Here is a 22,847-nt window from a genome sequence, read left to right as displayed (position 1 = left end):
ATTATCCAGCTGGAGGCAGCTCTTCTGTCTGACGCTACTTCTGCTATGTATGTGCTTTCTTCATAGCAAGATTGTATGTCAATTTCTATATGAATACTGGACACAAGGATTTTTTTTTTAAAAGAACAGTTTTTATGAGCTATGTAGAGCATATCTTAAGCACTATAAGCATTTAGTTTTTATTATTAATGCTGAGTGCAGCAAGGTGACTACGAGCACATCATGATCGGTAATATATTTTATTTAAATTGACAAATTAGTTTTTGTGAAACAGTTCAAGCTCAGTCAGATGAGAATAGATACTCCCAGAATAGTGTCACAGGTTATACTTTGTTTGATTTTGGCTGTTTCAGATTAAAGGAGCCTGTGTGCAAATGCACACCACACTTTTCAGATTTTTATTTGTTTAAAAAACTTTATGAACCATGTATCATTTTCTCTTTGACTGAACAGATTAGCATTATTTCATACAGGATATAGTGACTTTGTTATATGCCAAAATGCAAAAGGTTTTAAGGGGTGTAAAAGAAGGGAGCAACATTTAAACATAAAGCCAGTTTATTGGGGAATAAATCTTTCAACTGTGTTGTTACATAATCTTTATATGTTACTGTAATGTCTGTAAACCTTGTGGAAACTAAGCACTGGGGCTACAGGTGAGAAACATTTCTTAAAACGGGCTTTGAGTAAGTATCTGTCTTGAATCTGCGTCATAAAGTTCTTTGCCAATTGTACAAAGAACTTTATGAAGAAGTTCTGTTGTGTATGTTTTATTCCCTTTTGCAGCAGACTTGTACTTGGTGAACATAATATTGGCACATAACATTTTTTTTTTGTGTGCAATGTTTGTGCTATCTGGAAATAAAGACCCATGTAGATCAAAGGCAGTAAAAGCCCCCAAAATGATATCTGGGAATGCATGCTTTCTAAAGTTTTGTGAGGAAAAAAATAAAAGCATTGATAGAAGCTGACATTTTTAGAGAACTGGAAGCTTAGGGAAAAAGATGGTTGCAGTAAATTTGAAACAACACTTCACACGACACGAAAAGCTTGGCTGTGTTGGAACGTTCCTGAAGATAAAGGGTTTCTTTCTCTGAGTTGGCAGAATTGATCATGACTTTTTGGAGAAGGAGAGCAATTTTAATTAATGTGTGTGTGTGTGTGCGTGTGTGTGTGTGTGTGTGTGCGGGTTGGGGGGAAACGGGGTATGTGTGCTTGATTGTTATTTGTGTGTTTTGCTTCTGCTCCCAAATGTAGAGGTACCATTTAAAATTACTGCCTCACTTCTAGATCAGGACTGTAGAACAAATAAGCCCATAATTTTGCTCGAAATCTAATTTCAGCATGATGGCACAGGGGCAGCAGCAGCAGTGAAGAGCCTTGATAGTATGAAACGGAACAACATCAATTCCAGACATGGCACTCGTCGTCGGAGAGCGTTTTTAAAAATGCATATATACGTAAGGTGAGGTGCAAAGCGTCTCAGCATTCCGAAGCATGATATTTTTTTCTCTCTTTTTTTATTTATTTATTTAGAATCTTAGACAGTTTAAGAGCGGCTTTTATTTTAACCATTGGTTTGCATTACATCAAGGCACTTAACGTTATGGCACAGAGCGATCCTCTTGACTCTGCTCCTCACTTCTCTCTGGCTGGGTCCATCTGTTTAGAGATCAAAGTACTCGATAACCCCTGAATGTATGTCATTGCTGTAGGAGATGGCATACAATCATTAGCCCGAGAGATCCTGCACGCATGCATAATAAAATGTTCTCAGACAAGCACTTCGAAACCTGAAAATACAATCTAGTTGAGCTTTATTTTGGAACATTTATGTCACTCTTGGCCATGGCTGCTCCCAATGCTAAACCCATCCATCCATATTCTACACTTGCTTAATCCTCGCATGGTTGCGGGGGTCCGGTGACTGCTTTCAGTGGTCAATGGGAAGACTGCCAAATCCTTTTTTTTGGAATATATTCAGTTTAAATTGGGTTGGTTGTTGAAACAAAACAACAGTCAGGCAGAGGGACATATTCTGTCCTCTGCCTCCTAAATGATCCCTGAGCTTGAACATATGGATACTCTTCAGACTTTATGAGATACCAAGAGCCGTTGCTTGCATTGTTGTTCCATTGCATTTTGACGTTCTGATGATCCAGTCAGTGATTACACTGGAAGAAAGTGTTTCCATTGTTTGAGCTGCTTTATCCTCCCTCTTTTCAGCCTGTGGGGTGCACAGCTTTTGAGATCTGGCATAAGACTTTGCATGTGAAGACAGAATACATTAGCTGAAGCTGCTGTGATACCTGATGTTTCCTATCCTGCTGTGATTGTATGTGGTTTGGAAACTTGTTTTACTTTTTGTGAACCACAGAGTCCTGTCACGTATTTTAGATTATGTGCAGCTTCCGAATGGATAAGAAAATAGGTCGGGCTGTCATCAGTTGGAGCCGCTGCAAAGAATTGTCATATGAACGTAAATTAATATTTACAGATCGACTAATAACATAAAGTTGCTACTGTGTCTGTGATCTAGTAATAGCAGTAATTGCACATGGGCTACCATGATCGTCTCAGATTGTTAATGCCAGTGTACCAAATGTTTCAACTATGATCAAAATAATCTGTGGAAGCCATTTCTTAGCTGGTGATCAAATAGTATGTCCATCAGTATCAGCTGCTTAGGATTAAATTTTACCGTGACACATAATGTTATGGGAAAATGCTGTTCCAGTAGGTAAGGGCTGTCTGGACTACGGTACTAAAAGTCCAATAGGTAAAGAAGCATTACAACCAACAGACAATGACAGACAAGATTGTTTGTTTGTTCTTTTGTTATATTTACTGCACTGTTTGAGTAAACCTATTAACATTTATGTGAGCCAGTGGTAAGGTCCAAGACCTTCTTTTTTTTCTTTTCTTTGTGACTCTGTTCACCAAGTTTAATTTCTGTCTTCATCTCCTTACACCATGCCTGTAGCTCTGCAGCCAGAATATAGACGGAAAGCTTAGGCAAGCAGATGCTGCTGCATAATTCCATCTTCGCAGTGTGCCACTCACCCACTCAGGGCAACAAAGAAACTCCCACATTCTTGTCTGCTAGAAGCAGGAATCCGATCGACAGACCTTCATTTCCTCATTTAATGTCTCTCCTTCCCGCTCGCAGGTATACTCCACTCTCATTCGGTAGCTTGAAATCAAATAAGTGCAGAGAAATTCGTCCGTACACAAATATTATCGTTTTGCACAGAACTTTTACTGGGAGAGACATTCATTAAGTCCACTCAGTATTTTTTCCCCCGACTGAGCGATATGCCGCCAATCACTATTGCTCTAAATTTAGTTCACTTTCAGGCCTAATCAGCAATGCATCATGGGATATCTCCAGGCACCCAGACACTGAACACCTGCAAGGGAATTTCAATCAGCCTCCCCCATAAGTAATTAAATGAAAATAATTGGTTTCATTTCCTTTGTCATCTTTTTATTCCACCATTGTGTGCCAGGGCGCACACGCACATTATTCTGTCGCTTCCTTTTTCTGTTCTCCATTAACCACTCCAAAGTAATTTCTCTTTTTTTTTCTTTTGTTGCCATCTTCCCCCTATTATGAAAAGTAAGTGGGATCTCATCCTCTGTGTGGTTGTCTGTAATGTACGTGATGTGTGTGTTGTAGGTAAGTGTGTTGCTGCCATCATCAGGCAGAGAAATAAAGCTGCACCTTTACAACCGAGAGAAATTCTCTCTACCAGACTTGTTTTTTTTTTGTTGTTTTTTTTATTATTCATACGTACCGAGGATACTTTGAGTTTTTCAAAAATCCCAAATGTTCCTGCTGTCTTACACTTGAGCTGATTCTGTCCCTTTCTCCCCTTGTATCTTGTTTAAATCCCTCTCTTCTCCTCGCAGTGGTTGCGTCATCAAGGTTGATTTCACCATTTTACAGAAGCTTTTCATGCTTGTTCTGCTCTGAATGTGAGCTGACACGCCACACTCTTTTTCTCCCGTCAGCTCAAGCAAAGCGAAGCCAACGCAGACACCAAAGAGAAGCTCCCTTTACGACTCAGGATCTTTGAAAAGTTCCCCAACAGACCTCAGATGGTGAAGATCTCAAAGCTCCCGTCTGATTTCACCGTGCCCAGAATCAGGTATTCCATCACGGGGGCGGATACAGCGTCTTACAAAAAATGTTAACATTAACTTTTTCGCATTGATGTCTTGTTGCAATCAAAAACTCTAGTTATATTTTATTCTGGTTACATGCCAGCCAACACCCATCTTGTGGCTATGTGGAATAGGTGGGCACAAAAGTCTTAATGTCTCGATGTGCGGTAAGTTCGTGGCCAGGAGGGTTTTAACGTTGAATATGTCCAATAGGTTTTCATGCATAGATTTCATAATCATGTTATATGTGCTCAATATCAGTTTTGGCATTTGTTAATCATATTCAATTGGGTCACTTTTTCTGCTGTATTATGCACACGCAAGCTGTATTACATCAGTTTGTGTGTGCCTTTTGCCATGTTTCTAGAGACTTATGTTGTGTGAGTATTAGTGGTGGGACTCAATTAAAACTTTTGCTAAAAATGCATTTAATCTAATTTTAATCAAAAACCCTTTTGCTACTAATTTATTGAATAACTAGACATATGAACTCAACAACAAAGATATTTAACGTTTCTAATCTTTCTCGTCAGTTGCTATTGTTTGCAGACGTCGCTTGTGCGTCAGATTTACGGGTGTACCAGAAACACAATTCAGAGGTTCCGGTTCATTTTTATTTTTTCTATGTAAAAATAGAAAAAAATGCAATTAATTGCATTAAAATTGTTAATGTATTCAAATCTGTGTACTTTAATACATCAAAATGAACATGACAACATTATCGTTGTAGGTATTTATGCAAGCAGATGGAAAGAAGCTTTGGGATATAATCTGACACATTTACAAATACCCTGTGTCTGTTCATTAGACTGTCCCTGTTAAAAATAAATACAATTTGGGGAAATACAATCTGAAATTTTACCTGAACACACCATCCTTTCTATGAAACACGAAACGGAAGGTGTTTCAACTTGAAGACTTGAAGAGAGAGGGACTTAAATGCACGCTTCAGGTTGTTGTCCTGCTGGAAGGCGAACATCCACCACAGTCTCAAATCTTTTGTATCCTCTGCAGGTTGTATGCCAGGATTACCCAGTGTTTAAAGCTAAAATGAAATGGTTTGGATCTGGAGCATATTCAAGTGTTAGACTGTCCATTCATTGGCTATATGAGTTCTATATTATAATTTATTTTCCAGTAGTTCAAACTACATCACATTGGGAAAAAAATGAGCAAACATTGCCACCACTTCCCCAAAGCCGTCCACATTATATTGCCTAATGTGAAATAAGGAAGAAAAGGGGAAAATATTTCATATCGTCTCTGTGCGGATAGAAAATCATTCACATCGAGGCCCATTTGTCGCACAGCTTTTAGCAGGGGAGCTGAATTCCATCCAGCACAGCAGACTTCATAATAAGTCGTATTATTAAGTTAGTGATTAGTGCACAGCTGGATTTTTTTTTTTTTTTTTTTTTGCTCTCGGTATAGAGAGCACTCCCTCAGCAGCCCATATGTTGGGCTTCTGCAGCAGCAGCTTCCACTGATGTATTTTGCAGATGGATTTGCTCTAACACAGTTTAGTCCTTTTTAATAAATCCGTGACCATTTTCTTTACCGCTGTATGCGACTGCCACGAGTTGTGAAACCGCTGTAAGCATCACTGTTGTTATTTGTGTTTGCTGTGAATTCTAGAGAGAGTTTTATGAAGCAGTTTATTGATCGTCAGCAGCAGGATACCAGCTGTTTGTTCCGCCGTCTCCCCTCAGCTTCGTCCTCCTCCTGTGACCACTCCAAACGATCAGCCATTGAGGACAATAAGTATATTGACCAAAAGGTAGCTACACGTGCTGCTTCTAATTACACATCAGGTCCTCCCCTCTCTCTGTTATTGTTTTATTTTTTTTTCTTTCAAACACACAGAGACACACATAGAGGCTGCTTTAGAGGCATGTAAAGATGAATGTTCTGTGTCCACATAGAATAGATTCTAACCAGGGGGTTCCTATCTGTCTAATAAAAGTAAGGATGAGTACGGATAGGATATTTAGAATGCAGTCCCATTGCTTAATTGTTCCACCAATGCAATAGTTTCCTATCCATCTATGATCATTAGAGTCCAGAGAAGTGAAGACTTAAAGCATTAAGACTGTTAAGCAACCTTGATAATGTCCCTCAGTAACTCCCACACAATGTCTGCAGCTATGCATTTGGCAAGCTTTTTTTTTATATGATCTGCCACAATTATCAAACTTTTGAGCTCATGCCCACTCACGCTACGCTCTCTCAGCTTCGCAGATCAATTTTTAGCATCCGTGCCCGCAACCTCTTGGAGAAAGAGACGACGATCAATAAAATCCTACGGTAAGACACACCCCTGTCACCACAGTAGGTTGTGAGGTTTGGTGTTATGATGTGATGCTTTACTCGAATGTTTATTGAGCGTGAAATTTTGGCTTTACAATGTTTTTCCCAAAAAACCTACTTTGTGTGAGTTTTCATCAGCTGTGGGAGAATAATTTTAAGAGATTGACACCTACACAGCGTTAACCTCGTAAAGTAAATGTCATTTGGCGATTATGGCTTGTCTTTGCAGTGCCCATTGTCAAAAGGTTAAAAGAAAGCAGTTGGCTGCATTTGTATTTTATTTTTTAAAGGAACTTTCTATGTGCATACAGATGCCTGTACTAGTGGAGGTACTAATAGACCTTGAAAAAATGTAAGATAATTCAAGTTTAGATTGTTTTCTTTGAAGGAAACTTTAAAAATATGTAGAATATTATTTTTAATGAAGCCAATCATTAAAACGACTTTTCATTAACTTGAATGCAGAGAATTTAGCCTAGAGTTCAGACCAGGTTTAACAAAATAACACAAAGAAAATGTATTTGACTCTTTACCAAGATGCCTAAAGCAAGCAAAGATTAGATCTGCAACAACGGAGGAGGACGAGGCTCAACGACGTGATAATTCTGGCATAATTATTAAGATTTATTTGAACATTCTGTTCCAGTTTAGTCAAAAACTGCAACGATTAATCCAGTGGCACTTTGCAGCACAGATGGCTCATGACACAACGCAAATCCAGAACTGTTTTGTAAAAGAAAAACTTTTGGTATGACCAAATTTGTCATCTGACCTGTATTATTTGTTAGAACAAAATGGTGGTTCTAACAAATAAACAAAAGACAAAAAACATTCTCCAAGGAGGTATTTCTGCATTTGAATGAGTCCGTCGATAGAAGGTGCACATGTGCAAAAATCTAATTTTATCCTAGAATAAAACTTTCCCTTTGTATTTGTAGCTATATCCGCTTACTTTTGTGCTCATAAAAATGAAAAGTTTTTTCTTACAACACATTTTTGTTCTGATCCTCAAATTATATCAAAAACGCTACAATTCATTCTCTCTTCCCGTACCGGCTCTTTGTTCCTAAAACCACTGCGTTGGTGCACAGACGCAAAATTAGAACCAGACTGATCATCGCTGTAGACGCATCAGACGTAGCTCTGTCACACCAGCAGCACGGCTTGTCAACGTTTCTCACTTTATATATATATATATATATATACACACACCTACACACTCAGTGCCACTTCAGACTCATTTACTGTCGCAAAGAAGTAAATGGATAATTTGCTGTTCAGCATGGCAGAGACGGCACTGAGTGCAGATTAGATTGCAAACACTGTGTCCAATCTGCGCAGCCCAAATGTTCTGTCTGTCTGAGAGACGGACAGCAGATCAGGAGTCATAGCACGTTCTGTCTGGCTCGCCATCTTCCACGCGAGCATGCAATTAGACCCAAATACCGACATATGCAAACTCACACTCTGTAGCAGAAGCAGCAGCCATTCATCCGTGCTTATGACCAATTAACAAGTAATCCCTCCGAGTCGCTATAAATATTACAAAGTGTTGCACAGTGCCGATGCCCATCATCTCGTTAGCTCTCCTCTGGCTCTTTGAAACTATTAGAGCCCTCTCTCACGCATAAAAGAAGCCCTAACCCTTAAAATGTCAAAACAATACAAAGCACCTTCAAAAGTAATAAGACCCATTTAAACTATTTCACATTTTGTCACATTACAGTATGTATTTGTGTATTTTATTCAAACCAGGGTCATTTTCAGGTTGAATTGCTGTCCATTTGTCCTGCAGTAGAAATGCAGCGGAGAGACAAACTACCCCAGTAAACATCCAGAAAAGCTTCATCCAGCGGAAGCACGTTTAGTCACAGTCTGAAGTCTTTTTGCATGTCTCTTTTGAACCTCCAAGATGATTGGATGTTCAGTAATATCCAATCATCTTTGTCTGCCAGATGGAGAAACACAACCCCAAAGCATGATGCTGCCACCACTGTGGCTTATGATGCTCTTGTGATCCTTTTTACAAAGAGACATTTTTTTTTTACCGCCTTTCGACTGGTACTGAGAAAACTGTTGACTTGTTTCCCAGGGCTTGCACCAGGCAGCGGATGCTGAGTGGATCTTTTGAAGGGCAGCCAGCCAAAGAGCGCTCCATACTTAGTGTGCAGCACCACATACGACAAGAGCGCAGGTCTGACACGTGCACACACAGGCACACGTTTAAGTTGGCATGTATTCCTGTTGACGCCCGGTATTAAGCCGTGAACTCTCCTCATCTTTGCTCACCGTCTCCTCAGGTCTCTGCGACATGGATCCACCAGTCAGAGGATCAGCCGGGGGAAGTCGCTGGAAACGCTCACCCAGGACGTAAGCACACCTCCTGAGTCACATCCGATTTGTTTCCCTTTTTTTCCTCCTTTGTTGTTTTTAGTACCAAAACGGTTATGTCGTAAATAAATGCGTGCTTGCGTTTAATTACGAGCAAAACACTGCATACAAGTATGTATTTATGCCGTTGGTTTTTACACAGAGTGATGGTAATTCAATCTAAAGGTGTGTTATGCTATGTTTTTTGTTTTTTTCCCCAGCATTCCAGCACAGTGCGCTACCGCAATGCTCAGAGGGAGGACAGTGAGATCAAGATGATCCAAGAAAAGAAAGAACAGGCAGAAATGAAGAGGTATTTGCAGGGAAAAAGAGTTAAACAGCAAAGAGAACCTTTAAAAAAAAATAAATCCACAGTGCTCTTTACCTTGTAATCCCTTTGCATGATTATCTGCTTGCCACTCAACTCTTGTCTGAGCAGAAAGGTTCAGGAGGAGGAGCTGAGGGAAAACCATCCTTACTTTGATAAGCCTCTTTTCATCGTGGGTCGAGAGCATCGCTTCAGGAACTTCTGCAGGATGATCGTCCGGGCGCGCTTCAATGCGTAAGATTCGTCCAAATAAACACATAAATACCCGACTGCTGATATCTTTTCCGTGTCCAGTTTCTTTTGGAAGCAAAATTACATCAATGATAATAATTGATCTGCATTAAATGACCGACTCAGGGTGATGTAAACCTGTGAAATACACTGTAAAACCATAACGTCGTTGTATTTTTTTTCTGTTTCGTCGTCTTTCACACCCAGATCAAAAACTGACCCAATAACAGGAGCAGTGAAGAACACCAAATACCATCAGCTGTAGTAAGTGTGGCTCATAATTGTTCATCAGGTGTTCAGATTAGTGCTTCATATGCATTACATCTTAGTCATTGTGAAACAAAGTTCAGAAAAGCTGCATCTGTTACTGAGCCTGCAGATACATCAATTGATGTGTTTTGGGGTTTTTTTTCTCTTTTATCAAACTCACTTTACCTGAATTTTCCCTACATATGTATGTACTTATTAGCATAAAAACAAATCCACGGTTTCCTCTGGGGAAATAAATAAATAAGCCACTAGCAGGCTCCCGCAGAAGCTGTGAATATGCAACCATTCGACTAATGTCTTGTCGAGGTGAGACATATAAACTATGTGGGACACTGGGTTCAAAGGTCAGGAATTCCCTACTCTTGATGTAATCGGTAACACGATTGACAGAAATGTTGAGTTTCAATTGCTAATATTTGCCACAAGTTATGAATGACTTGCAGTGTGTTTAAAAGTACGTGATAAAAAGAGGAGGGCTAAGCACAGTTTCTATCAGAATCAAAGTGAGCGTAGCACACTAGACAGTAAAATTACCGTTCTGTGAATTAATTTGCATCGTATCCAGTGTTTCAACCACATGCTAATAGCCAAACTGTAAGCTAATTAAAATCCCACATCTGCTTTTTGGAAACCAGCTCATAAATTGCTGCCGATGTGTCTGTCCTCGCAGTGATCTTCTGGGCTTAGTCACTTATCTGGACTGGGTGATGATCGTGGTGACCATCTGCTCCTGCATCTCCATGATGTTTGAATCACCCTTCACCAGGGTCATGCACGTCCCCACTCTGCAGGTATTATAACCCCAGATGGACGGTCGGTCACATGGTGTCGACGGGCAGATTCGCCGGGGAACAGATGTCGCCGTAATCAGGACGTGTGTTTCAGATCGGGGAGTATGTGTTTGTGATATTCATGAGCATCGAACTCAACCTAAAGATCATGGCCGACGGTCTGTTCTTCACTCCGACGGCCGTTATCCGGGACTTTGGAGGAGTGATGGACATCTTCATCTATCTTGTAAGAAATGTAATAAGCGATATGATTCTGAGGTGGAAAAAAATAATAATGTTTACTATGGGGAGAAAACCAGAGTTCTGAGTTCTTTTAAAAAGAAAAATATGACAGTGCTAATGTAGACTTTTCAAAGAAAGTAAAAGCACAAGAAAGATGTTGCCGCTCTCTCTGTTTTGGCATCTTTGCAATATTGATGCACGAAAAAGAACGAAATAAACTCATGATGTTGTATAATTCTGCCCATCGGCTTAAACATTCGTCAGGAGTTGTTTTTCTGTCGTTGTTTAGCATCTTTATTTCCTCGTAGAATTGTACTTTAAGTTCTCGCACCAACATTCCTTGAAGTGTCGATGAGTGGCAGACAAGAATTGATAAGAATTAATCAAACTAAAAAAATGAAATAAAATAAGCTCCAATTTAGGATATTTGTAAACCCAACCCCCAATAAAAAAAAATTACCGGATGATTCAGATTGATACTTTTGCTGTTTGAAATATTTCTCTGCTGTAGCAATAAGTAAATGCTGCATTTAGGTTTCAAAATGGGATTTAATGCAATTTTTCTATACTTTATTGTAATTGGTGTTGGGATTTAACCTACTCAATAAAGGATGAGATTTGTTTTTATGGAGCTATTCTGTGTTCATGTTTGCAGTGGTAGATTTTCAATCAGAATTGATATCACGACTTTTCCAAGTCCCACTGGTGTAGATTTTGAAATGGAGCTGCTGCCCAAATAAAATGACCCTGAAGCCAGATTGAGGTTTTTATCCCGACTTGTGGAACATCCAGATGATAAAACTCGACTACTGTGTAATTCAAATCTACCATAGCTAGAAATTAGTTTGGAAATGTCTCAAATTTAAAAAAAGGATTCTTGGAATCCTGAAATAAGACTCGAAGAGTGCCTTGACTCATCTAATGTTGTTATATTTTTTAATCTAATGCAGGTTTTCAGCCGTCTCCTTTTTCATATGTGTACACACTATTGTTTAGACTTGCAGACATTTACATAGTTGTGTTTTTACCATCTAATCACAAAAAACTTTTATCCCAAGGCACTCTATTGTGTTATTGTAATATCATTATCCTGTTTCCCTTAGTGTAGGTGTTGTAAGGTTTCTTTTTAAGTCTCTCTGCTGTGCTTTGTTTCCGCACTGCAGGTGAGTCTGATCTTCCTCTGCTGGCTTCCTACTGACGTCCCTCCAGAGTCTGGAGCTCAGCTGCTGATGATGCTGCGCTGCCTCCGCCCGCTCAGGATCTTCAAGCTGGTTCCTCAGATGAGGAAGGTTGTGCGGGAGGTTCTTAAAGGATTCAAGGAGATTTTCCTGGTTAGTGGTCGAGTGTAGCTTTTCAAAATCCTGCGGTTTTGATTTAACAGTCCGGAGTCGGACTCTGTCGGCTTTTTCTGCTCTTGGATAATTGTCTCTCAGGTTTCCATTCTGCTTCTCACGCTGATGCTGGTGTTCGCAAGCTTTGGAGTTCAACTGTTCGCCGGAAAGCTGGCCAAATGCAACGACCCGCGAATCCTTAAACGGGTACTGAAAGGAACATAATCTCCTTATAAACTTTCCCTTCCTGCACCGTACTCCCTGTGGAGAACATCCAGATGAATAAATAAAACTGGTTAAATCCAGCAGTTCTGCTCGTCTACTAAAAGCAGCCTTGATTCTTTTATACAGGTTTTAGCTGATATGTTGTGTTATACTAACTTTTATTCTCTAGTTCTTTGACGAGATTTTTTCTTATTACTATTTTGTGTTTTTTAGTGGCTTTATTTTATCAACTGTTTATGAGGATGATAATATCATTACTATTTCTCTGATGAACTGTGGAAATTATTTTAGTATTAATGTTCCCATCATGACTTACATATGGATCTGGAGAATAGTTTTTACCTTAAATATAAAACTTTACAGTTATTTTATCAAATAAAAGATTATGAAGTAAATTCACAGCATTTAACTACACGTGCACTTATAAGTACATATATATATTTTTTCCCTAATCGTCTTTAATTTGTAAGGTCAAACACTGACAAATCAGTTTTTCTCTCCTTTTCATTAAATGCTTAAAAACTAAGAACTTCCACAATTTTCTGTCTGTAACTGTATCAACTAACAGCATATAGTAACAGCATAACAGCATATAGTCTAATACATATATATATGTATTAGTATATATATATTACTTGTATGTATTTGGTTAAAAATCATGACGCAAATAAGAAAGTGATCTTGGAGCTCTTTCTTTTACGACTTGATCCAAACCTTCCACGTTTCTTAATGAATTTGCAGCACAATTATCGTCTTTTTCTTAAGTCAGACCACAAACAAAAACTTTGTTTCTACTTTGCTTTTGCTTATTTACTCGTTTGTTGTTTAAACTGTGTGATCCCACACAGGAGGATTGCTATGGCATCTTCCGGATAAATGTGAGTGTTTCCAGAAATCTCAACCTGAAGCTGAAGGCTGAGGAGAAGAAACCCGGTTTCTGGGTACCAAGAGTCTGGTAGGACTTCCTTGTTTTGATATCGTTTTCTTATAAAGTCGCCCTGCGGAACCAGTGACCGTATCAACCAATCTGACTTTCCAGGGCAAATCCTCGAAACTTCAACTTTGACAATGTCGGCAATGCCATGTTGGCTCTCTTTGAAGTTCTGTCCCTCAAAGGCTGGGTGGAGGTCCGAGACGTCATCATTCACCGAGTTGGGCCGGTGATAATCTTCAGCTAAAATCATTTTTTCCCTATGCTCTCGGTTTTATTTTTTCTACATTAAACAGAAATAACCATGACTGCGCTTTAACTCACACGTCTATGTCTCTGCAGATCCATGGCATCTACATCCACGTCTTTGTGTTTCTGGGATGCATGATCGGCCTCACGCTGTTCGTCGGAGTCGTCATAGCGAACTTCAATGAGAACAAAGTAAAATACTGCTATTGACGAGTTTCTGTCAATATTTCTTTTTTCCGAGGAACAGTGCCTGTGTTTTGCCTCGGCTTCATGATTTCAGTGCTGTTGTGTTTCTTTCCTCTTTGACTTTCAGGGCACCGCCCTGCTAACAGTGGACCAGAGGAGATGGGAGGATCTGAAGAGCCGACTGAAAATAGCCCAACCGCTCCACCTGCCCCCCCGCCCAGGTACAACGAAGCGCACTAACGCGCAAAAAAATGTACATCAAAGGCTTTCCGAGTAACTGCAGGACACATCGCAGAGCCAGAGCGTCAAAAGCTTAACGTTGTGAAAACATCACGTCCGCCCCTGTTCTGGGATTGACTGTGCGCTCGCGCGCGCGTGTGCCCGCTAGCGCATCGCTAAACAGCACCTGCATGATTAATTCATATTTAATAGTCCTTGTTTTTTGGCTGCGGATTGATGCCTGGAGGAATTAATCGTGACACTCGAATGACGACCAGCGGCGGTAACAGCTAAAGCCCGAATATGAAGGCAGATCAAGCAAATGGCTTGGACACCGAATGTCACACCCTTCTACAAGGAAACTAATCACATTCTCGCACCTCGCTCGAATTTAAAAACAAGCTCTGGTGTCAATTTATGCTCGTACACAAATATATCCGGCTTTCTTTCGTGCGTGTCTTAAGTGGTGAGCGTAGGGAAGCGCTGCATCCTTATTGAGTTTGGCCACAGATTCACGCCGCTTCCCTCGCTTATGTGACTGGAGTCATGGGAACAGTCGAGGCGCCTCGGAGGCAGCGTGGGAAATTGCTTGTTAGCACAGGCGGGGCTGAGAACTAACAGCAAATCGAAGGCTTCGGTTTTAGTCAGCAGCGCCGCTTGCCCCCGGCTTTAACAACCAGACCGATCCACATCCAGAGGTGTTTCGTCGCTGGCGAGCCATTGCAGCGCGGAGCTGATTAACGTCTTCATGTCTGCAAAAACCGCCAGCGTGGTCAGTGCTTACGCTTTGCAAAAGCTCAAACTGATTTAAAGCTCTGTTTGTGAAAAATTAAATAAATAAATAAAAAAACAGCGGCTGCGAAGTGAGCTCATTTTTGAAACCTTGCAGCAACGACATAAAAGATCTAACGCAGAAACTAGCAACATGCAAGACGTAAATATGTTATGCTGAAAATGTGATTTTAGAGCCACATGTAAGATTGTAAAACTTGGCAAATATGCTTATCAGATGGATGGTTCTAGTTAAAATTGTATTGACTCTCTGAAATTACTGCCTTCGAGCAAACATTGAAGCCTCACTGTCTATTACCAAATTTGAGTTTATTGTTTGCATTGTTTCCTGACAGTACGCCCACTCATCTGTATGAATAAAAGTTTGCGAAAGCTGCACAACAGAAGTCTGTTCAAGTCTTAATCAGATCTAGATGGTCCATAAATGCCATCTTGTGGACACTGAGGGGTACTGCGCTGACGAGATTTGAGATGTCTTCGGTGCTGCGGAGAAGCGTTTGTGATCACATTTTGTCACAGAGTGGAGAGAAAATAATCCAAAAACATCCAAATGAAAAAAAATGTGACCCATTTCAGCATTTATCTCCCCGTATCATTAACTTTGCAACCACAATCTAATTTTTGACTGTTTTTTTTTTTTATTTCTCTATCTCATCCAGATTGAAGTGTCTCTGAAAGATCATTTTTCAGGTTTTTCAGGTGAACTCTAGTCATTCTAAATTTTGGATAAAACCCACTAAATTTCGACCTCTAGCTGTATGTGTAGGGTTGCTGTCCTGCTTTTCTCCCAGGATCCTCATGCAGTTATCTCCATTCATCTTCTCATGGGGTGAATTTATTTCATTTCCCTTTGGGATCAATAAAATATTTTCGAATTTGAATTACGAGCTTTGCACATCTACAGACTCTAATTTTTTACCTATTTGTTAGAAAATAGCTCAACTTCAGTCAGATGGAAGGGAAATATCGGCTCACTTACTTGAAACCACGGATCATTTTCCTTCCACTTCACAATTATGTGGATTGAATCCTTTTGTCCTATAAATTTTGGAAATTTGATTTTTTTGTTTGTTTTCCATGTCATATGTTGTTGTTCTCACAGAGAATGGAGGTTTTCGGGCTAAGATGTATGACATTACTCAACATCCCTTTTTCAAACGCGGCATTGCTGTGTTGGTTTTGGCACAGTCTGTCCTGCTGTCAGTAAAGGTAACATCTATATGTTGTTTTTTTTTTTTTTTATTGCACCATAGTTTTCACATTCTTGTCTTTCACTACAAACAAAAATAAATGTGTTTCCTTACTTCTGCAGTGGGATGTAGGTGATGATAAAGTTACCTTTCCTCTTGCCACCATATCTGTAGTCTTCACCTTTATATTTGTATTGGAAGTAAGTCTGTTTCTGCCTGGGCATCTATCATTCTATACGTTTTGATCACTTCCTTCATTGTGTTTACACACACATATCGTGATGTTTTTGTTTTGTTTTGTTTTGTTTTGTTTTGTAGGTGACAATGAAGCTGATAGCCATGTCTCCAGCTGGGTACTGGCAGAGCCGACGAAATCGTTACGATCTGCTGGTCACTTCACTGGGTGTCATTTGGATAGTCCTGCACTTTTCCCTATTGGTTAGAGAAGCATATTTTTTCACTGAGGGAAATTTATTTATGACATGAGTACAGCACATGCAACTGTCTTTTTTTTTTTATACTCTTGTAGAACGTATATACGTACATGATGGGAACTTGTGTGATCGTCTTCAGGTTCTTCACCATATGTGGGAAACATGTGAGTCAGATTTTGTGTTTGCCTCAAAGTCACCTCCCCTTTACCTCGTAAATCATTTCTACCCGGGCATAAAGTCTTGCGACTCTTAATACGTGCGTGTGATCCGTGAAGGTGACACTGAAGATGCTGCTGCTGACCGTGGTGGTGAGCATGTACAAGAGCTTCTTTATCATCGTGGGCATGTTCCTCCTGCTGCTCTGCTACGCTTTCGCTGGAGTCGTTCTCTTCGGAACGGTCAAATACGGCGAGAACATAAACCGGTAACTTGCTTATTTTCGGACCTTCTTGTTTAGTTTTGTTTTCTTCTGCTTTGCAAAAGGAGCTGGAGTGAGACATGATTTACTGTCTTCATACAGTTATTTTAATCTCAGTGATTTTACAGTGATTTTGTTTTTTTTCTTTTTCTTCAAATGGCAGGCACGCCAACTTCTCCACAGCAGGCAAAGCCATCACTGTTCTTTTCCGCATTGTCACAGGAGAAGATTGGAATAAGATCATGCATGACTGCATGGTAAGACGAGCTCCAAATACGTCAGATAAAGGATCATGCCTTCCTAATCTAAAACGACATAGTAACACTTTATTTAAAGAAGTGTGCAAGACTGACACGACACCGTAATAAATATGACATAACACGTTTACGACTGTTGTCATGAGTGTAAATAATGACACTTAGTGAAAAGTTCCAATAAAACTTGCATTAAAAGTCCATTTAGAGTGTCAGCTTTACATTAAAACTGACTGTTTTATAGAAAAAGTATTTGAACAGTTTATCAAGTTGAGCATGCTCTATTTTAATTTCCTGATTGTTAAATGTAAAGTTTTGTTTAAATTAAATAAATATATATTTGTTTTGTTTTTTTTACGGTTTCTAGGTTCAGCCTCCATTCTGCACCCCTGACAAACATCGCTACTGGGAGACTGATTGTGGCAACTATGCAGGAGCGTTGATTTATTTTTGTTCGTTCTATGTCATCATAGCATATATTATGCTCAACCTTCTCGTAGGTCAGTGTTTTCTCTCTGCCTGTTCTGTGTCTTTTATAACCATGGACTGTCATGTGCTTAGTTTATAACCAGTAAGCACATTAGAGGAAGCTTTATTAACGTCCGGATAATTTTGTGTAAATTTAAGGGAGTTAATATTTGATAACTAGTGTTTGAGCAGTTCTCTCTTTACAGTTGCCTGGTAACATCAGAGCACAGCTCAACTAGCAGGTCACATGACACGTTCAGACAGAAAATGCAGCCTTACGGTGAACATAATCGGAAAGGGTGAAATACTTTTTAGATATTTAGGAAATGGACTGCAGTCCAAGCTGGATCTTGTTTCTGCACTTCCATTATAAACCTTGAGTGCAGGATTTCCATAACTATAAATATCTACGCAACTCTTCTTTGTTGGTATCAAATAGCCTTTTCATTTACATGCCAGTAACTGTGATAAAATTAGGAAACAAAACCTTTAGTTAAATATTTGATCATTCTCCTGTTAAAACTCCCCTCAAGCTTAACACCAACAATAACAAGCTATTTACTTCACTGATTTAACTATTTTAATGAGGGAAGATTATTTGTTGTTTTTGAATTAAGGCTATTTCTAATATGTGTATTGACTTATAGTCATTTTTACATTTCGGTTTTACTATCAGAGCTACAACTCTAAATCCAGCAGTCCAATTCGATGTGATCGCTCTAAAGATGCCTGTTGCGATGTGAGCTATACATCCACGGTTATATAACCAATATTATCTATCCTGACATTTTTGCTGCAGCCATCATTGTGGAGAACTTCTCTCTCTTCTACTCCACTGAAGAAGACCAGCTGCTGAGTTATAACGACCTGAGGCACTTCCAAATCATCTGGAACATGGTGGATGACAAACGGGAGGTCAGAAATTAGCAAGGACGCTTGTGGAACCCACACGGGACACTGAGGGTTAATATAGAGAGAAAGTAACTAGAGACGCTGATCTTTAATTAAAGGTTTGATTCCTTTAAATTTAACCACCACTTAATTGCAATACGAACTCGTTCAGTCAAGACTCGTGCAGCAGAAATGCAAAGGTTAGCAGTGGGCCTTGCTGTTCTTGCTACGCTTTGACAAAACTCTTAACGAAACTTTTTTTTTTGCCTGAAAAGCTTCTGTCGTCATGTCAGCATGTCTTAATAAACCCTTTACCTTTGCTCCTGTTTTATTTTTTTATTTTTATAGGGAGTGATCCCAACGTCCAGGGTGAAGTTTCTGCTTCGTTTGCTCAGAGGAAGGCTGGAAGTGGACCTGGACAAGGACAAACTCCTGTTTAAACACATGTGCTATGAAATGGAGCGACTTCACAGTGGAGGAGATGTGACATTTCATGATGTGCTGAGGTGACGGTCAAGTGCTACATGTTGTCTTACTTAAGCACTCATGATGTTAAGTACAACCCAGTTTATGTAAAATACTTCAGTGCTGACGTTTCCGAACATGTTTGGCCTCATACATAAATAAACCAATCATCTTGTTGGGCTAAAGGAAGGAAATGGCATCCAGCTCATTATTTTTTCCATCTGTCAGTCTGTCCTTCTTTTCTCCTTCCTTTCTTCCTCACTCCCCCTCCTTCCTTCTTCATTACAGGCCTGTGTTTGTTGCCGGTTTCCCACTTAAAGCCGATCCACTGTAAAAACATCTGGCAAAAACTCATAGTGAACTTTTGTTATTCAAAATTTCCACCTTTCACCAACCCGTCTTCCAACCTCTGATGACGTGCAACACGATAATGTAGTTTGATTTGACTTGCATACATTGAAGAACATTTGAGGTTTCTAACTCTGATTTCACAAACACTACAAGGAAAGGACTACTTTTGGGGGAAAAAAATTGAAAAATATTGGCGTGTATTGGAAAACGATAGAAATAAATGCGATACATATTCATTTGTTCCATTTCTTGTTCTTGTAAGATGTAAAACATGTCGAATGGTGTAACAGATTCATTACCGCTACTTAAACCTTGCATTCATCTGAAAAACTCCAAAAAACATTTTGTACTTCCTGAAAATAGAGGATAATATTTTTTTGCTGAACAAGGTAAAGAAGCTACTGAAATAGAAATGTTGCTAATTTTGTGCATGCAGAGCGGAAGCAGGCTCAGCTTACTTATAACCAACACGCTGGGTAAACATTTTCTTGGGGTTTGTAGCATCACTCCGGAGTAACACTACTCATGAGCAAATTTGATTGATTGAACAAGAAATTTATGGGCTCCTTTTTCAACAGCCATCTAAAAATCTGACAAAAAATCGCATCGCTTAAAAACAAAAATGTGCTATAAAACTTTGTCTTTTGGAAAATATCAATCGTATGCATGTGTCCATTTGCCCAGCATGCTGTCTTATCGCTCGGTGGACATTAGGAAGTCTCTCCAGCTGGAGGAGCTGTTGGCCAGGGAACAGCTGGAGTACACCATTGAAGAGGAGGTCGCCAAACAGACCATCCGCATGTGGCTCAAGAAATGCCTCAAACGCATCCGGGCGGTGAGTCACTCAGCCAGACCACGCTTGTCTTTTTCCACGCTCGACTCGCAAGTGTCAGTGCATGACGCCGTCCTTTGAATGCGTGCATGCTTACAGAAGCAGCATCAGTCGTGCAGCATCATCCACAGCCTGAGAGAGAGCCAGCAGCAGGAGCTGAGCTCCTTCCTCAACCCTCCCAGCATAGAAACCACGGTGCCGAGCGAAGACCACAACGCTAACAACCCAGACAACCCCTCGCAGCCTGAGGTAAAGCCCCCACATCTAAACCGCGGCGGCGCGCACAGTCTCACACGCTCACAGCGTGATTTCTGCGCAGACACATCACACAGTCAGCAGGTATGCTTTTGCACTGGTGCAACAAAGGATATCTCGTCTTTGTTTAGATGAGTGGCCTCCAGCAGCTTCTGAGCCCCACGTTGTCAGACAGAGGAGGGTACAGACAGGACTCCACAGACCTGGGGAGACCACAGAGAAAGTTGGGACAGTGGCGGCTGCCTGCAGGTTTGTTCGCTTCTGTACTCTGTCTTGTACAAGTTACAGGTTTTGTAAAAAGAGAATTGTGTAAAATTGAACAAAGAAACTTCCTCGTCTTCACTCTGCTTGGGAAAGCGAGGGAAGCTAACGCTTGTAACCTTTTTTTTTTTTTTATAAAAGTTGAGATGTGATATTGGAAATTCTGAGAGACTATTCAGATATGGTGTCAACAGCGGTACTGGGTGAACATGTTCCAAGTGAAGAGAGCAGTATATTCATACCTGATGGTAAAATAAATATATCACAATATGAAATAAATACCATTTGTGATTGGATCTCAGTCACTTGTCATGTCATGGAACTGTTACCTGAGCGAATGTGCAGGTTTGCTGATGTTTCTTCAAAATAAAAAAAAAATTTGAACAGGCTTGTTAAAGTACATCCTTAAAAAAAACGTGACTTACTTCAGTTTCTCAGCAACCAGCATAGCTGTGTCTTCAATTATTTGTGCACTTTTCCCCAGTTAGCATTATTTACCCTGTATGGTGTCACGGAGTGACAACAGTTCTCAAAATGCTAAAGGTCACAGAAGATATCACATTGACAGATTTGAAAAGGAAAAGGAAAATTCGGATGTTTATATTATCCTGACAACAATATAGCCAGGATACATGAACGCTACGTCTCAGAACAGCCTATGGGTTGTAGGTACTGACTGATCTTGACTCATGTAAACCTTTAGTTTGTCAAAGCGGAATAGTCAAAATTCTCTGCAAATTCTCTGTTTTTGCCGTCAGGTCGTACGAGCGTCAAGTCCATCGTTTGCAAGATGAACCCCGTCAATGACGAGGCCTCTTCGGGGTCAGAGGTGAAGAAGTGGTGGACCCGTCAGCTGACCGTGGAGAGCGACGAGAGCGGAGACGACCTCATCGACATTTAGAGACGACGTCCAACGGATGTGTCTTCTTTCTCCTTTACAGATCGGATGCGAGGCTTGCCGGTGGATTCGGACCTTTTCACTTCTTGTCTCTGTAGGCTGATGAATGAAAACGGTGTCGCCGCTTCGTTTTACCCGCTACCTTTATCTCGACGGGTTTGATCAGCTGTGTGTGAAGCTTTACCTGGAGTGGCTCATTCACGGAGGCAGCCGTTTAGGCATGGATTGGTGTTATGTGTCCCATGTGCTGTCCACTGCTGAGTTTTTCCTATGCAGGCGCATCTGGTGTCAAAGCAGACTGTTGACTGTAGGCCATACATTTGGTGTATTCATGAACCCAACCGAGAAGCTGCTGCGGTGTGCGTTTCCTACTGTTTCATGTCAATATCTGAATCAACTTCTGTCCTTCGGTATCTTTGATTTGTCTCCGTTTCTCATCTCTTGTATCTCTGATAATGTCTCTTGAGTTTTTCAGTGGTGATTGTTAACTGTTGTTTGTCTCATTGTCACTTTATACAAAAACAAGTCGTCTTGTTTTTTTGGGGGTTTTTTTTATCTGGACAAGAACATGGAAAAACTCAGATCTACAGTTTTGACTGTGAATGTATTTAAAGTTACTTCAGTGTGTATTTGTGCAGCTTTAAAACAACTCTTTTGTAAGTTATTAGAAACACTTATATTTATCAAGTATTTAATTATTCTATTAAAGGCCTGTTGGGCATTTATGAGAAAAACAGTGGTGTCACTGTCTTTGTACGCGACTTCAGGAATTTGAAATACTTAAAAGAAAAAAGAGAGAGCAATGGCGAGAGTGTGAGCAGCGCGTATACAAGCTTGATTGACAACGCTGAAACACTTCTGACGGAGCGGTCCGCTTCTGTAGTTATCGTTGGGAGAAGACGGTGAAGCTCGATTTTTTTCTTCTTCACAGATTATCTGTCTTACGCTATACTATCACAACATAATAATAGTTGCATATCCTACACATGTAGGTCTTTTTAGCATGATTTTTTTTTTATCAGAAAAAGTTTCTCCATAGGTTTTATGTAGCTTGTCTCAAACCCTGATTGTGATGCTGACTTAGTGGCATCCTGAGCAAAGAGCAACGTCGATTGTTTGCAAGATTAACCCTGGAGGAGAAAGGAGAACATTTTCTCACGTCTTTTTTACATGCTTATTATTCTCATATAAACTTTACTACTACAAATATCACATCTGGCTTTTCTCCATGGCTCGTTTTACATGACAGTCGAGTTCAGCTTATAGGATAGTGATAGTTTCAGTGACTGAGTGGGCAGATGCTATTTAATGATTCCTTTCACATGAAAATACGACTGTGTAGAATCAACCTGGTCTTTTGAAAACTCTGCCCTCTCCTGGACACATTAGTCACTGTGGTACGCCAGTCATTCTTCTCTTCTTCTGGCTCAGTCTTGTTCAACTTACACCAGGACTTGCTTTTTCTGGTTGTGTACTCAGTTTAATTTTGTCCAATCTGCTGATCCAGAGTG

General features: G+C 40.1%; 1 protein-coding gene across 2 annotated transcripts in view; it reads left to right on the top strand.

Moving 5' to 3' along the window:
* Positions 1-22,070, top strand: part of nalcn (sodium leak channel, non-selective) — a 73,293-nt gene extending 51,223 nt beyond the window's left edge. The window contains exons 18-46 of one of the 2 annotated variants that reach the window (XM_088010449.1): positions 4,015-4,151; positions 5,803-5,944; positions 6,398-6,471; positions 8,567-8,668; positions 8,775-8,844; positions 9,066-9,157; positions 9,284-9,406; positions 9,611-9,667; positions 10,344-10,464; positions 10,559-10,690; positions 11,850-12,017; positions 12,120-12,224; positions 13,091-13,197; positions 13,282-13,402; positions 13,516-13,614; positions 13,736-13,829; positions 15,722-15,828; positions 15,932-16,009; positions 16,128-16,247; positions 16,339-16,407; positions 16,519-16,667; positions 16,825-16,918; positions 17,283-17,415; positions 18,183-18,298; positions 18,623-18,780; positions 19,775-19,925; positions 20,022-20,171; positions 20,309-20,426; positions 21,197-22,070. In XM_088010449.1, the coding sequence (XP_087866575.1) occupies positions 4,015-4,151; positions 5,803-5,944; positions 6,398-6,471; positions 8,567-8,668; positions 8,775-8,844; positions 9,066-9,157; positions 9,284-9,406; positions 9,611-9,667; positions 10,344-10,464; positions 10,559-10,690; positions 11,850-12,017; positions 12,120-12,224; positions 13,091-13,197; positions 13,282-13,402; positions 13,516-13,614; positions 13,736-13,829; positions 15,722-15,828; positions 15,932-16,009; positions 16,128-16,247; positions 16,339-16,407; positions 16,519-16,667; positions 16,825-16,918; positions 17,283-17,415; positions 18,183-18,298; positions 18,623-18,780; positions 19,775-19,925; positions 20,022-20,171; positions 20,309-20,426; positions 21,197-21,339 (3,330 nt within the window). In that variant the 3' untranslated portion in view covers positions 21,340-22,070. Of the gene's footprint in view, positions 1-4,014; positions 4,152-5,802; positions 5,945-6,397; positions 6,472-8,566; positions 8,669-8,774; positions 8,845-9,065; positions 9,158-9,283; positions 9,407-9,610; positions 9,668-10,343; positions 10,465-10,558; positions 10,691-11,849; positions 12,018-12,119; positions 12,225-13,090; positions 13,198-13,281; positions 13,403-13,515; positions 13,615-13,735; positions 13,830-15,721; positions 15,829-15,931; positions 16,010-16,127; positions 16,248-16,338; positions 16,408-16,518; positions 16,668-16,824; positions 16,919-17,282; positions 17,416-18,182; positions 18,299-18,622; positions 18,781-19,774; positions 19,926-20,021; positions 20,172-20,308; positions 20,987-21,196 lie in introns of those variants that run through there. The other variant, XM_088010446.1, reaches the window with a different exon arrangement.
* Positions 22,071-22,847: the final 777 nt, after the last annotated feature.

This window comes from Poecilia mexicana, unplaced genomic scaffold (assembly GCF_051168715.1).
Source record: "Poecilia mexicana isolate PSO_F unplaced genomic scaffold, ASM5116871v1 scaffold_2, whole genome shotgun sequence".
Taxonomy (NCBI): domain Eukaryota; kingdom Metazoa; phylum Chordata; class Actinopteri; order Cyprinodontiformes; family Poeciliidae; genus Poecilia; species Poecilia mexicana.
This window is presented reverse-complemented; position numbering and strand designations above follow the sequence as displayed.